The 14710-nt window shown below is 35.8% G+C and overlaps 2 protein-coding genes across 2 annotated transcripts in view; one reads left to right on the forward strand and one right to left on the reverse strand.

Moving 5' to 3' along the window:
* Positions 1-3198, forward strand: part of LOC128215583 (polycystic kidney disease protein 1-like 2) — a 33057-nt gene extending 29859 nt beyond the window's left edge. The window contains exons 29-31 of the mRNA XM_052922296.1: positions 275-758; positions 1690-2250; positions 2485-3198. Of these exons, the coding sequence (XP_052778256.1) occupies positions 275-758; positions 1690-2250; positions 2485-2825 (1386 nt within the window). The 3' untranslated portion in view covers positions 2826-3198. The remainder of the gene's footprint in view (positions 1-274; positions 759-1689; positions 2251-2484) is intronic.
* Positions 3199-4492: 1294 nt separating this feature from the next.
* Positions 4493-14710, reverse strand: part of LOC128207979 (zinc finger MIZ domain-containing protein 1-like) — a 103497-nt gene continuing 93279 nt past the window's right edge. Inside the window, 10 exon segments of the mRNA XM_052911225.1 lie at positions 4493-6226; positions 6291-9932; positions 10122-10393; positions 10396-10584; positions 10773-10891; positions 11116-11274; positions 11649-11716; positions 12294-12448; positions 13416-13521; positions 13857-14067. Coding sequence (XP_052767185.1) covers positions 9789-9932; positions 10122-10393; positions 10396-10584; positions 10773-10891; positions 11116-11274; positions 11649-11716; positions 12294-12448; positions 13416-13521; positions 13857-14067 — 1423 coding nt within the window. The 3' untranslated portion in view covers positions 4493-6226; positions 6291-9788.

The raw sequence follows: 14710 nt of genomic DNA on the forward strand, positions 1-14710 counted from the left end.
GGTAATGGTAGGCATCATTCCAATTATTGGTCTGTCTGTTGTTCTACATGGATGTCCTTTCATTACACTTTTGTCCACACCATATCATCACACAATAATAGTAAACAGTCTGAACCATTCCTATGCACAGATCCTAGATATTTGAATTATTTAATACATATTCTAAATATTATGTGAAAACAATGCTACTTTTACCGACAAAGCTTGTATTTTTTCCAAATAGAATACTAGGTTGGGGATTTCACCATGTTTAATGACTCTGATTCATTTTCAGCTGGGTATTTACAATGGTGGAGGCTATGTGGCTGATCTTATTGGTCCTCGTAGTCATGTGACCAACATGGTTGCTACTTTGAAAATGAATAACTGGATTGACAGGTACACAAGACTGGTGATGCTAGAGTTTACAACCTATAACCCGAACACCAACTTATTCACTGTGGGTCAAGTGTCATTTGAACTACCAACAACAGGGCTTATTCTTTCACAGGCGCAAATCTACACATTCAGACTCTTTTCATACCTTGGGGGATACGGCATTTTTGTCATCATCAGTGAGTTATGCGCTTTTGCTTGTGTCGTCTATTTCATAGCTTTGGAGTTGAAGCAGATCAGGACGGATGGGAGAAAACATTTTCGTAGCTTCTGGAATATGATGCAGTTTTTGACATTACTCATCTCAGTCATATGTGTGGTCATGTACTTGCTGAGACATGCCATGACAGCCATTGCAGTGGAAAGTGTCACAAAACTAAAAGGTTGTATGTTTCATTGGTAGTATAATGTGTTTGAAATGTATGATTTATTTCTTCAATACTTTGATGTGTTTTTTTTTAATGCTGTTACTTATACTTAATGTTCATTGTTAAACATTTGCTTGTTTCATAAACGTAATTTCTGCTACTTTAACACACGCTTTCCAGTGATTAATTAAAAATAATGGTGCATTATATATCATCGTTTGAAAAAGTGAGTTTATCAAAATAATATTTTACAGTTTCTCTCATTTTTTAAAGCCCATTTCAATTAAAAAAAGAACATAAATGCACACATTGCTGGGGAAAAATCAATTATGTCACTTCCAGAAAGACATCATTTTGCTTGAATATGGCATGATTTCCAATTAAAAATCAATTATAATCATATTTTTTTTATGAATTTTAGGCATGAAATAAAAATAAGAGTTGTTTGAGTGTAGGATTGCAATATATTTTACCCTCGTGAACACTAAAAGTAAATAATTCATTAGTATACTTATTCTGAAACATACAATTATCCTCTTTATATTCTAATTCTTAAACATCTTTCACCACAATATTTTTTCTGATTTACAATGATGGAAGAAATGTTTAGCAGTAATGGTCATGGAAATTCTGTTTTAAGATCACCATTATCAATGTTGACTTTAATTACACTTGTCAGTGGCAGTAGAGATGGTGAAATTATTTTTTTAAGTGTAATTATACTGACTGATGCTGCTAGCTATGATTCTCATTACATTTATGAGTAAATGTCTATGCAATGCCTCTAAGTCTGCTAAGCATCTGCTAATAAGTTGATTACAAATTTCATGATCATGTACGTTACATAGCCATGCATGGTTACTGACTGTTAAGTAGTTTGGCATTGAATAACATTTTTTGTTTGTTTGTTATATCTAAGATAACAATTGTTGTTCTACTCTTTCAGACAAGTTCTACAACTTCCAGCGTATATCATCGTGGGATGAATTATTTCAGACGCTGCTCGCTGTTGCCATTTTCTCCTCCATTCTGAAGCTGATTCACATTCTCCGCTTCAATCGCCGCATGTCCATGCTTGCTGGCACCCTGAAGCTCGCCGCAAAGGAACTGTCCGCATTCACCCTCATACTGGCCATTTTGCTGTTTGCGTTTGTTGCATGTGGACATTTTCTCTTCGGCTCCACCACTGGTGGATTTAAGAACATCATTCAGGGATTTGAGACTCTCCTTTCCTTTTCCCTAGGCTCTTTCAACTTTCAAAACATCATAGATACTCACCGTGTTTTCGGACCAATATACTTCTTCCTGTTTTTCATGTTTGTTATGTTTGTGCTTCTGAATATGTTTGTTACTATCCTTAATGAAGCTTTTTCCATGGTTCACCGGGATGTGACCCAACAGAAAAATGAGTACGAAATTCTGGAATTCCTGTGGGGACATTTAAAGACCTGGGTTGGCTTTGATCTTGACAAAGTCCTGGCAGAGGTTAAACACAAGTTCAAAAAAGGTTTGCTCATATTTTCATGTTGTTATCATGTTCATGGCAGCAAAGAGATCCTTGGAATAAAACAAAATAAGAACTTCTTAAATGAAACAGCTATGGGCAGTAATTTGTATTTTAATTGATTGATAGAAAATTCAGTGTTTTTATTAAGTAGTATTTGATCAATATATATTTGTGTCAAAGAAGTAAAAAGCTTAAAAAAAGCCTATAAAAATATGAGTAACTGCTGTCATTCAGATTCAAACAAGATGGCTCGGAATGCTGATAAGTACACAATGTCTGATGTTGACAACAGGCTTGACCTGCTGCTTGCTTCCCTTGACCACATGTGGATCGGACCTAACTCAACCGGGGAGCAGCCTGTGGGAACTTCTCAGACTGGGGCAGGCGAGGGCTACACCGGCACGGAGCTGGGTAACAGGGTGCAGTACTGGGATCTCACTGGGGACACTGATGAGGATGGTTGGAATTGTGAAACTCCATATGGCTTTTATTCTGAATATGAAGGTGGAGAGATTGTTTACGGCTTTGGTGATGAAACTGATGGTTATAGATCATCTAGTCCCAGTTATGTGTAAAATATGATAATGATACGGACACTACATACTGATTATGTATAACTATTCAGAATTTTGAGAGGGATTGCACCTTGGATTGGAAAACAAATATTAAGCATTGATACAGATCTATAGATGATAAAGTGCCTTGTTTAAACATATGATAATTTGGAATCTATACCATCATGTAATAATGATTTTTGAACGAAAATGATAACCATTACATTTATTTACCAGTTGTCAGTGTTCCATCATAACTTCAAGAAGTAGAACTTGGACCTATTGAAGTAAAATTACTGAATTCATTGAATATAAAATTAATGTGAAATGATTTCCTTTTAAAATTAGGTTCAATATGAAATGACTTGTATGTCAAAGATGGCATCAAATAAAGGTATAAACAAGCTAAACCTATTTATGTTATATATTATATTTTGATATGATGGTGTTAGTTAACAACTGTTTAATGTCATAAGCCATTGGCATGAACTGTTTTATGTCATAGCCGGTTGACAGGTACTTACTGTTTTATGGTATAAGCAGTTGGTATGTACTGTTTTATGCCATGAGCAGTTGGTATGATGCTGTTAGCAGCTGGCATTTAGCAATTTAACTGTTTTATGCCATAAGCAGTTGGCATTTAGTAACTGTTTTATGCCATAAGAAGTTGGCACTAATAACTGTTCACCCATTATACCTATATCTTGCTTCAATGAAACATGAAAAAATTCATTTAAGGAGTGATGATGCTTTGTTAAATCCCTCGGCCATGGTTAAAGCCACACCGGTCCTGCAAGTACAACCCCCTGGGTGATAGCAACAGTTGTATTTATGCCTTGAGGGTCATATTTCTCTCTAATTCTATTGGCTTAGTCGTTTTTGATCAAAATTGTGGTTGCTTGTTAATATCACTGTGGCACAGTTGCAATCTTGAATAAGAAAACTAGTGACTATTTTGCCATGAACTGTCCAATATTGCAATTATCAATGGTTAATGGCCTGAAAAGGCGCGGATAAAAATGGTTGCATCACTGTCAATCATGAACAATGTTTGTGACCGCAAATCTTAGGCAACTTGAAAAGTGTTGAAACTGGGATTTAACAAGGGCATTGCAAATGAATGCTAATGCTCATCCATTTTATTTGGTCTAGGAGCACCATTCATGAAGTATTTTAGCCAGAATTAAGATACTTGGTCATATATATATATGCCCAAGACATTGTAAACATGCAAACCAAGTTTCATGCATATCTTGCGAGTTAAAGCTCAATGTTTAAGCACACACCAATTTCATCACAGCCTAGAGTAAATTCTTAAAAAGAAGATAAAAACAAATTCTCATGATCTTGACCAAGTGACCTACCTATCGAGTCAAGGTCAGATGTACTATCAATAAAAAATACAGTCCAATAAAACTTTTCTTCAGGGCAAACATATATAAACCATCTTTGTAGCAGTTCTTTATCCTATAACACTTGTTTTTGAAGATGATCAAGGCGCATAATTCGACAATGACTAAAGCCGGTGCTATAGACCTTGTTACATATGTATTGTCATTGTAACTTTGTGAACTAAGTTTCTTGTGAATATTTGGACAGTTATTATGTCCAAGTTGTTCCAAAACGCTGACACCAGATGAACTACCATTCTATGACATGTACGAGTATGCAAAAAACAAGAACAGATATCAAGTATATTTTGTTTTTATTAGATAAATAATGATCACATGAAAGGGACTAAGATATATAGTAACTGGTGCAAACAATGTCCGCTGGTCGCAGCAGGCAAATTGCACGGCTTTGTACACAAGTCTTCTACACTTTCACATTTTGTAACTGTACAGAAACATAAAATTTACATCCAGTATTCAAAAAGAAAATACCTCAAAAGGGAGATTTTGTAGAAAAAAAAGATGATAATTGTCTAGACACTTTGAACTTGCCGAGACTGATGTTTAATCAAATGTACACCTGACAATAGTCAATTAAAATGTGAACATAATTTAAAAAGATATGAATGAGTTTATTTCTTACAGAAACATTCAATATTGCATTTTGTAAGCAAATCAAAATGTTCACCAAAATGTTTAGTCAAAAATAATTTTGTTGTATGTTTAAAACATTAAAGTATCAGATGCATTTTAGAAATCCTTTTGAACATATCTTATTGAACCTACTGTCATGAACATGAGCTTAATACATTCATGTTTGATGATGGAGAGAAGTTCGACATTTGAAGCAACTTGTTGCGGTCTTAAATATTTTGAACAATCAAACATTATGCAGATAAGAAACAGAGCAAGATTATACAGGAGTGAGCAGAGGGTCAGAATTTGAGCGAATGTACATAAAATCATAGATGACGTGTAAAGTTAATGGGTAACAATCTTCGGTCCACTTTATGAATTTGTTCCTGATCAATTTAAATGCTTGCAATGAAACAACGTACTGGACAAGTCAAAAGAATGGAAGACGTATAAACAGACTTGTTAAAATAGCATCAGAGTTTGCCGACATCCACAAAGAAAAAATAAGTTTCTTTGTAAAAAATGCAACAATCTTTGCAAATATTTCGCTTTAAGTTTGATATAGCAGTAAATGAGTGAAATTGCACTTTAAAAGCCATTTTGAAACAATGATGATAATGCATTCTTTATTTTGGTTTGAAAGAGTCCCTTCTCAGAAGGGTTTGAACAATGGGAGGGACAGAGACTCAAATGGAGATTATCACTTATGTCTTACAAATATTCTGATCATAAATACCATCTTGTCATGTCATTTGTCTGAAGTAGTGAAATGTATTGCAAAAGTGACAGGTTGACACTTAATGCTTCGTGACAGTGAGGCAACCCTTTGTGACAGTGAGGCAAACCCACATGACCATGAGGCGACCCCTTCATGACAATGAGGCAACCGCTTGTGACATCGAGGCAACCCCTTGTGACAGTTACCTTGTAACAATAAGGCAACCGGTCGTGACAGTGAGGCAACACCTCATGATAGTTTTCTAGTGTTAATGAGGCTACCACTCATGACCACGAGGCAACCCCTTGCGAGTGAGGCAACCCCTTGTGACAGTGAGGCAAACCCTTGTGACAGTGAGGTAACCCCTTGTGACAGTGAGGCAAACCCTTGTGACAGTGAGGTAACCCCTTGTGACAGTGAGGCAAACCCTTGTGACAGTGAGGTAACCCCTTGTGACAGTGAGGCAAACCCTTGTGACAGTGAGGTAACCCCTTGTGACAGTGAGGTAACCCTTGTGACAGTGAGGTAACCCCTTGTGACATGAGGCAAACCCTTGTGACAGTGAGGTAACCCCTTGTGACAGTGAGGCAAACCCTTGTGACAGTGAGGTAACCCCTTGTGACAGTGAGGCAAACCCTTGTGACAGTGAGGTAACCCCTTGTGACAGTGAGGAAACCCTTGTGACAGTGAGGCAAACCCTTGTGACAGTGAGGTAACCCCTTGTGACAGAGTGAGGCAAACCCTTGTGACAGTGAGGTAACCCCTTGTGACAGTGAGGTAACCCTTTGTAAACCCCATGTGACAGTTTTCTAGTGTTAATGAGGCTACCACCCATAACCATGAGGCTACCCCTTGTGAAAGTGAGGCAACCCCTCGTTAAAGTGAGGCAAACCCTTGTGAAAGTAAGGTAACCCCTCATGACAGTGAGGCAAACCCTTGTGACGATAAGACAACCCCTGCGTGACAGTGACCATGAAGCAGCCCCTTGTTACAGTACGGCAACCCCATGTGACAGTGAGGCAACCCCTCATGGTAAGGTAACCCCTCGTCACAGTAAAGCAATCCCTTGACAATTCCAAGTGATCTAGTCCATTTGAGATAACAGTAAGAGAGCAGATGTGTACCATCACAGGAAAGGGTTCTGTTAATAAATTCACAACCAGATTCTAAATGTGTGGTAATGAGAAGAAGATTCTTAACAAGAGAGATTGTACCAAGCAATGTAATGAGAGTGTTTCGTGCTAACACTGGTCAGACCTTGGAAATATGACACCATACATTTGTACACATATCCCTTAGTTTTATAATCCAAATTACTTATTAGTCGCAACTCATTATGGAGTTTTCTTTGACATTTCTTTGTCATCCAAGAAACAGACTGCTAAACGAACTAGGTTTGAGATTTGTTATAAAACTTTCCTTTTTTGTATCTATTAGTTACAGGGAACACATCAAAAGCCATTTGAAAGATTGAATGCGTTTGTTGGTTTTAAAGCTCCATTTACAAAATACTGGTACACAAACTCCGATTTTACTGGCCACTGAATGTAAAATACACAAAAAATACTGACACAGACAGTCCCATGTAACTAACAGATTTTTGACATTACTTTGGTTTAATAAAAGTTTACATATATATTGTTGATTCAAAACATAACATTGCCTTAGTTTTAAACACTTGACATGGTATCTGTATGGACATCTATGTTTCCAGCCAGTTCAGCCCAAATTGCTAGTCAGTATGTGTCAGAAATATTTTGTTCAAAATATTTAAATATAATAATATGGACATATATACAGCAACAACTATCTACCACTGTTGTCTAAAAATACAGAAACAATAATATATAAACAAAACTTTGTACAGTAATATGCATCATACATTAACATAAATAACAATGGAAAAATATACAAAAGGTCATATTTCAACCAACATACAAGATTTGTCCAGAAAATAATAATTAAAACATGTTTCAATAAATATAACATCAAATAAGTCATAAATTGCTGTTATGTGTAAAATTAATGATGAATTTACATTCAAATGATATAACATGGTATGATGAGAATTGCCAATTATCAATATATATTGCGTCATTCATTCAAAAATATGTTTAATGTACCAGAAACCACAATTTTTGTTCCAGTTTGCACAAATAACAGTAAAACTAGTTGTGTAGTCATTATGATATATTTTATGGTGCAAAAAGACAATCTGTGTAACCTGTCATTAAAAAATATATATATATATATTAACTGCCCTACAGGAATTCACATAAAACAAAAAAAATTAAGCATCCAACTTTTAAGCTTTGTGTAGCACATACATTGCTAGCAAAATTATAAATACGAAAGCGAAAGTTCAATTAATACACTATCTGATCCAAGCAAATGGTAATTATTTGATTTAAAACCTGTTTTATATTGCTTACAACATGCACATTGATAAAAAAATGTTATCTGATAGACAAGACTTGTATTTTCTTTACCCCCATAAACATTTCTCTGGTCATCATGATTCTTCCATTTACCCCAAACTTTACCCTTATAATTTGTGGATTCAAGCTTTTTCTGAGATATTAAGTGTATCAATTATTCTATCGAAAAGAATAAATTTTTGTACTAAAAAAATAGAAACTAAGGTCATCAACAGCATCATAAAGAAGTTTCTTCCTGAGAATAATGAAGAGGTATTAACAGAAAATTTAATAAGTTTGGTCATTTAGTACATTGTAAAGCCATATCCATTTTTTCAGAATTCTGTCAAGATAGTATTAAAATTTGTTCGTCTTGGAACTTGTCAACACTTGTGTGACTTGCATTTGCCACAGAGTGTAGACAACGATAAGATCAGGTGTGAAATGTATTGTTAAAGGGTTTGTAATGCTAAATGCTTCTGATGAACATTATTTAGTATTACTTATAAGCAACGTAGGCACACACACCTAATTTTAGTTCTATTGCATCAAAGTTTTAATATTGCTATTTATCTGTACATTAACAAGTAGCCACCAAATTGACATTAAATGAATCCAAGATGACAAAACATGTACAATCTTCAACAAGAATAACAATTTGCCAGACAAAAATGAGAACAATGTTCTGTTGCTTTGCTGAGTTTGAACAATTCTTAACAACAAGGATAAAATATTCGCTTTGCGAGAACTTTATATATAGTTAAATACAATTATTGTCATTCGAGACTTGAGATGCTTTTTCATTGTTATAATGATACCATGGTCAACACATTTATAGTACTCTCTGCTGCCTATCAAAAGTAAATTAACTATAATATATCTCCTTTACACAAACACATCTCTCTTAAAACCATACAAATTGAGTTGCCGTAGGATGGCAACCCTTCCCACAATGTTGTTTGGAAACATTTCAGTTTCCAGTCATAGTTTGTACTACATCAACAACCTCCCAGGGATTCCAGTAGTCTTCTGATATTGTAAGTACATACTTAACTACACTTAACTGAGTAACACAGGCACAAAGTTAATAATATTTTGGGCACAATACTGTCTTGGCTTTCAAATAAATAAACACACCGTCAATTTAAAGATCACAATAAGCACGGTAGTTAAGTTTTGCAACCACTTTATTTCAAAATTAACACCTTTCGCGTATGTTTTGAGATCACTCATCCTCGACTGAGAATCCTTTGCTGTTTTCAGAACTTCATTATTTGTTGCATCCAGTACACATGGTGAGGTCAGCAATCAACAGGAGATTGGTTTTGGTTTCACTGACCAATGTCTTACCATTATGCACCCTCTATCCAACAACTCCGGTAACCATGCCATTTTCATCTTGCACCATTTCGGTTGAACAAATCTAAATAACACCTAAAAGTAAAACGTAACAAATACCAACGAAGCACTGCCCCGCAATCACTGGCCTATAGCACATTGTTTATGCTTTACAGCATTATCACGAAGTATAGAGACATTCCAGCTGCTGTCTCAGTTAGCACTGCTAGTCCATTGTACGACATCGGAGATGCCCGCTGTACACTCACGCCCTTAATACTGCCGTCATGTTCAGCAACAACATGTCCCTCTGACGTCATCACACCAATGCTGCAAGTATCACTGAATTTACAGCAAATTCCAGTTTGCCATTTTCACACTTCTAACCCTTCATCACAGCATTATTCTTCAATTTCCTGCCACAATTGCGTAAGTGTACGTTTTGATTTGAATAAATAAACAATGACATGTTGTCATGCCGTAGCTATGAGTCAAACAGAGAAAGAATGTCCTCGTTATTTGAGGCTGTAGTGTTTGTGACATTGGAACTGTTTGGAGGGTTGTCCGAGTCGTCTGTTGGCCCGAGATATGATAACAACTCCAGGGGATCTCCTCCCAACGTGTCAAGCTGAAAAGAAAAATGGAACATTTTGCAAGAATTCTGAATTATAACTCCACAGTATGTGTAATCTTGGAAAAGATTGCAGGTCTACTTTTTTAAAAGGTTTTATTAAGAACTGATACATTAAAGTTGAAACAGCTTGTTTTTGTTGTCAAACAGATGTTTATACAAAATAATGCAACTTACACAACTTACATCGAGGGTAGGACCTGAACCATCATCGTCAATGATGGCGGTGGGGTCAAAATTAAGGTCATCGCCTACAGAGGTGTTTGGTTGGCTGCAGGGTGTGACTTGCTGTGGAGGGAGGGACGTCCCATTGGACGAGACATGGTTATTCATGGACTGTGGTTGGCTCGTGTTGGTAGAGGTGACTGTATTGTTATTCATGACTTGGTCTGTGTGACGGACGAGTGGGGAGTTGGCGGGTGGTGAGAGTGGGTATTGACCTTGACTTGGCTCGATGGATTCATGCCTTTGTTCATCATATCACCACCACTGTTCATAGTCAAGTTTGCCATGGTATTGTTCATGGGTGACATGGGAAGCATGTTAAAGCTGCCATTCTGGGGGCTGGGAACGTTCTGTGGGTAAGAGCCTGGTGTGCCTGGACCGCCTGACTGACCTCCTGTGAAGTTTCCTGATGAGTATGGTGGACCTGCAATTCACAAAATTTCTCTTTCAGAAAGAGTGCAGGAGGACTGTAGAAAGGATGCAAGCAGTTTCTTCTTCTGAGTTTAACATTATTACAGACATTACTCATTTGTAAATTGAGTCTTTAACATGACAAACAATAAGAGCAGTGTAACAATATGAACAAACAATATTTGCAAAAACCTTTCATACCTGAAGAAGTGTTCATGTTATTGTATGGCGAGTGTTGGGGTCCCATGTCCCAGTTGTTCATGGTGGGGAGCTGCATGCTTGCTGGTGACATTGCCTTCAACCATCGCGCACATGATCAGCTGAAATACAACACACCATGAATGAACAAAAGTTGTTTTTTTAAATGGTAAAGACAGTCTTTCACTCATAAAATTCAAGCCATATCAAGTACAAAGAATTATATTTTAAGTTATTATAGAACTAGTAGACAGTGCAGATTAAATAGGACACCTTTTAAAAAAATCAAAGTGAAATATTTGAATGAGAATATGTTAATTTTCAAGTTAATTTATGTAAGATTGACATACGAGTAGCATCCTCCTCCTTTATGTTTTTCATCGGTACAGGTTTCCAGCTGGCAGTGGGGTCGATGGTCACCTCCTCAAACTCTGTGTTATTCAGGTTGGTAAGGATGCCCCAGATATACTGGTCAATCTCAAGACCCTCCAGCAACGCAGGCTTACTAAAAAACACAGGAGAGGACATTATAAGGGCTGAAGATGGCAACACAGTCTTATCATAATGGGCATCCATATAAGTGAATGTAAATAATCCAAAGCTAACATTTTTCACTAGTTGTGATAAACAGAAAATTAGGCCAATGCCTAATCAATGTTTTGCTTCATTTATGTGTATATAGACATCTGATCAATAAATAATTTAATCAACAATGCGTACAAAAATGACTATTTAGCCGGACTTCACCATCTGACTACCTTATTAACAGGGATTTACCACTACCAACAATGGTGGCATAATTATAGTTAAACTGGATGTTTGGTTGGCAAGAGTGTTAACTCAATAATAAAGGGATCAAACATGATGTTGTACACTCACTTGCAGACGGGACACCGCCACTGGCCTCGCTCACAGTTCAACTGCAGATACGACTCCAGGTCAAAACACTGCAACAGAATTATCAACATTTAAAATCACCAAATATAAATGTCTCAAGAACTTGTTTATAAAAACATGACATTGTTATAGTGTTATATAACTATGTTTTATGTGTGTGCCATTTACTTTGATCTAAAAATTGTTTTTCATATCTTGAAGTTTCTTGTACTTCTTTTCAGGGGATAAACAAATTTATCTGAAAAAAATTAGTATTTATTTACAAAAGCAAGAACCTTCGCCCTACGCATATTATCACTCATGTCAGCAGTTTGACAACCAGAAAAAAACAATTAAATAACATTGAGAGAAATATGCCCTTCCTTTGATGGAAAACTTCTGGGCAACTGATAGTAGAAAAAAAGCAACCAACCAGGTGAATGTGATTTTGTCTGAGTTCGTACAAACTGTATAGGTTAGTTAAAGGCAATTATATTGATAGCTAGATCAGCTTTATATTTATATTACAACATGATGCTCTGCACTGGATGTGGAAGAAAAAAAATATGTTTGAAAAAAATCAATCCTCACAAAACATGACTAATGTTCTTTTGATTGTAAAACTAATATATTGAATGGTGTTTGTACCTGTATGTGTTTACAGTCATGGCCACGTGCAGGTAGGGCTATCCGTCGGAAAGTGATCGGACATTTAAGCGAGATTTTGATGCCTGTCTGTTCCACCCCATCATCTCCGTTTGCCATGCCGTTGTTCGACGCAGCACTTGTAAAATTTCTTTTGACTGAAAAACATTGAATCCATATTAACATATCTCCAGCATATTCATCATAAAATATATCTGAACTTTGAAAACGCATATGCATCTAAATTTGGCTATTAAGCATCCTTTCGTAAGGAAATGTTCACATAATGACCTTTCAAATGCAAATAAAATAAATAACCTGAAAAAGACCAGACCATGGGTTCAGGTCCATCTCTTCCTTACTATATTCAACAACATATGGGTACAAGGAACTAGCAGAGGTCCCATTCTGCATTAACCATTAATAATCCATCTTTTCATGCTTTATGCACCAGAAACATTATTGACATTTTGCTTTTTTTCTATTACAATTTTACTTAACAATCTTTGTTTATTATGAAATGATTAACATTGTTCCTTATTCTTTAAAAGCAAAACAGAAACGAGCGCATACAATAATACTACTGATTGACAATCTTTAAAGCTATTTATGACACATGTTGCATGTTTTAAGGACTAAACTTGCTGAAAAACTAGGTATATTCAACAAAGACCTGCCTTTAAATGATTATTTACAACATTACATGTGACAGCTGCTTCCATGTTTTTCTATGAGTTCAATACAAGTAAAGCTAAATGAATGTGTTATTTTCACAATATCTCAGTATATGTACCGGGTATTGTATTCAAAGTCAAATAACAATTTCTTGATTTCTTCTTTCTTGTAATTTTTGATAAATTAATCACAAAAGGAAATCTACTCATAACTATTTAACTGAAAGAAAGGTGTCAATAAATATCCAGAACAAGTTTTCTTTTTTTACAAATCAAATGGGGTTGGATACATTTAGGAAATATTGTTTTGTTTTTCCTGCCAAATTTTCAAATTTATTGGTAAAGAAAACAAAAAAAAGTTTAGACAAGTGAAAAAAAAAAAACTTCATTAACATCAGCGATATGACAAAATCATTGTTAAAAACGTTCACATTTATATAGACGGTCTTACTTTTAGTGATGCAGTGTTCCGCAGGCAACAATCTCTTACGTAACAGACCCTGCAGAACAGACCTCACGCTCGGCCGATGTACCAGTTGTAACACAAACAGGTGTGACTGGAAGAAAAAAGATATTGTGTGGGAATAGGTGAAACATGCATACAAGTTTAAAGTGAATGAAACTCACTTCAGTTTCACATAAGTTAATGAATTGTGAAGCTGTTCAAAATTTAACAGAAAAAAAATAAGCATTACAATTTGTTCTTATTTGGCCACTATTAAAGGCTTGTGAAATTCTACTTACAAGTTCATCCTAACAATTAATCATTCTTGTTACTAACTGCACAGTACAATGTGCCTGCCAATATCTTTTCTCAGTTTCAGATTGTTTAATTATAGCTTATTTGAAAGAGTCTGGTTCATGAAATAGATATGAATCAGCCAATACATACACAGCAGCATGCAGTCACGGTGATCTGTATGGTGTTGCGACCGGGTCGACACACTTCCTTCAGGTATAGTGGTCGGTGGGCGGTCTTGTGTTCCCCACGTTCTATCTGAAGGGGCGTGGCATTTACACTCACTGTCACCGAGGCTGGCCAGTTTGTGTTCATCTGTCTGTCTTCATGGTGAAAACACTTCAACTGTAGCTCCAGGTCAGATCTGAAATCAATGGCAATGGTCATCAGGCCAAACATGACATAAATCAAGGGATATTACGGGCTTAAAAACAAAAGTAAAACTAACAAAGTAAACAAGTGAATCCAATTACAAACTTTTTGGTAAGAAAGCTGTTTCCATAGATGCATCTGATTTGTTTAATTATGCACATTATCTGAATAACATTTCTTTAATGTAATTTAATCACCCATCATCTCTTATAAACACCTTGCCTACGACTCATAAATATTTAACTGCCATTAAGTCATTACAACTGGGTTGTCTCCCTTCGGTTTATAAAGCTTGTAATGTTTGTAATTATATCGGGAATGTTTGTCACTGATAATGGGTTAAAGTCACAATCAGTTAAACAATGCAAGGCTGAAACTACAAGGAAGTTGGTAAATTTAATTTAAATGAAATTAGATCTTGATTTGCTTGATTTTTTCTTCTTCCGGAAATGTCTCATTATCTTTAAGGAAACAAAACTTGGGTTTAAAAACTTTACATTCAAGTCGAGAATTGACTAATATTTCTCTGACACCACAAATACTTTAGAGATTAGTAAAACTAACAATACTGATCTGTCAACATTTACAGCTTATGCTTTAATTTTCTTTCATTTATCAAAATATATTTTTAGCTG

Source organism: Mya arenaria, chromosome 2 (genome assembly GCF_026914265.1).
Source record: "Mya arenaria isolate MELC-2E11 chromosome 2, ASM2691426v1".
NCBI lineage: Eukaryota > Metazoa > Mollusca > Bivalvia > Myida > Myidae > Mya > Mya arenaria.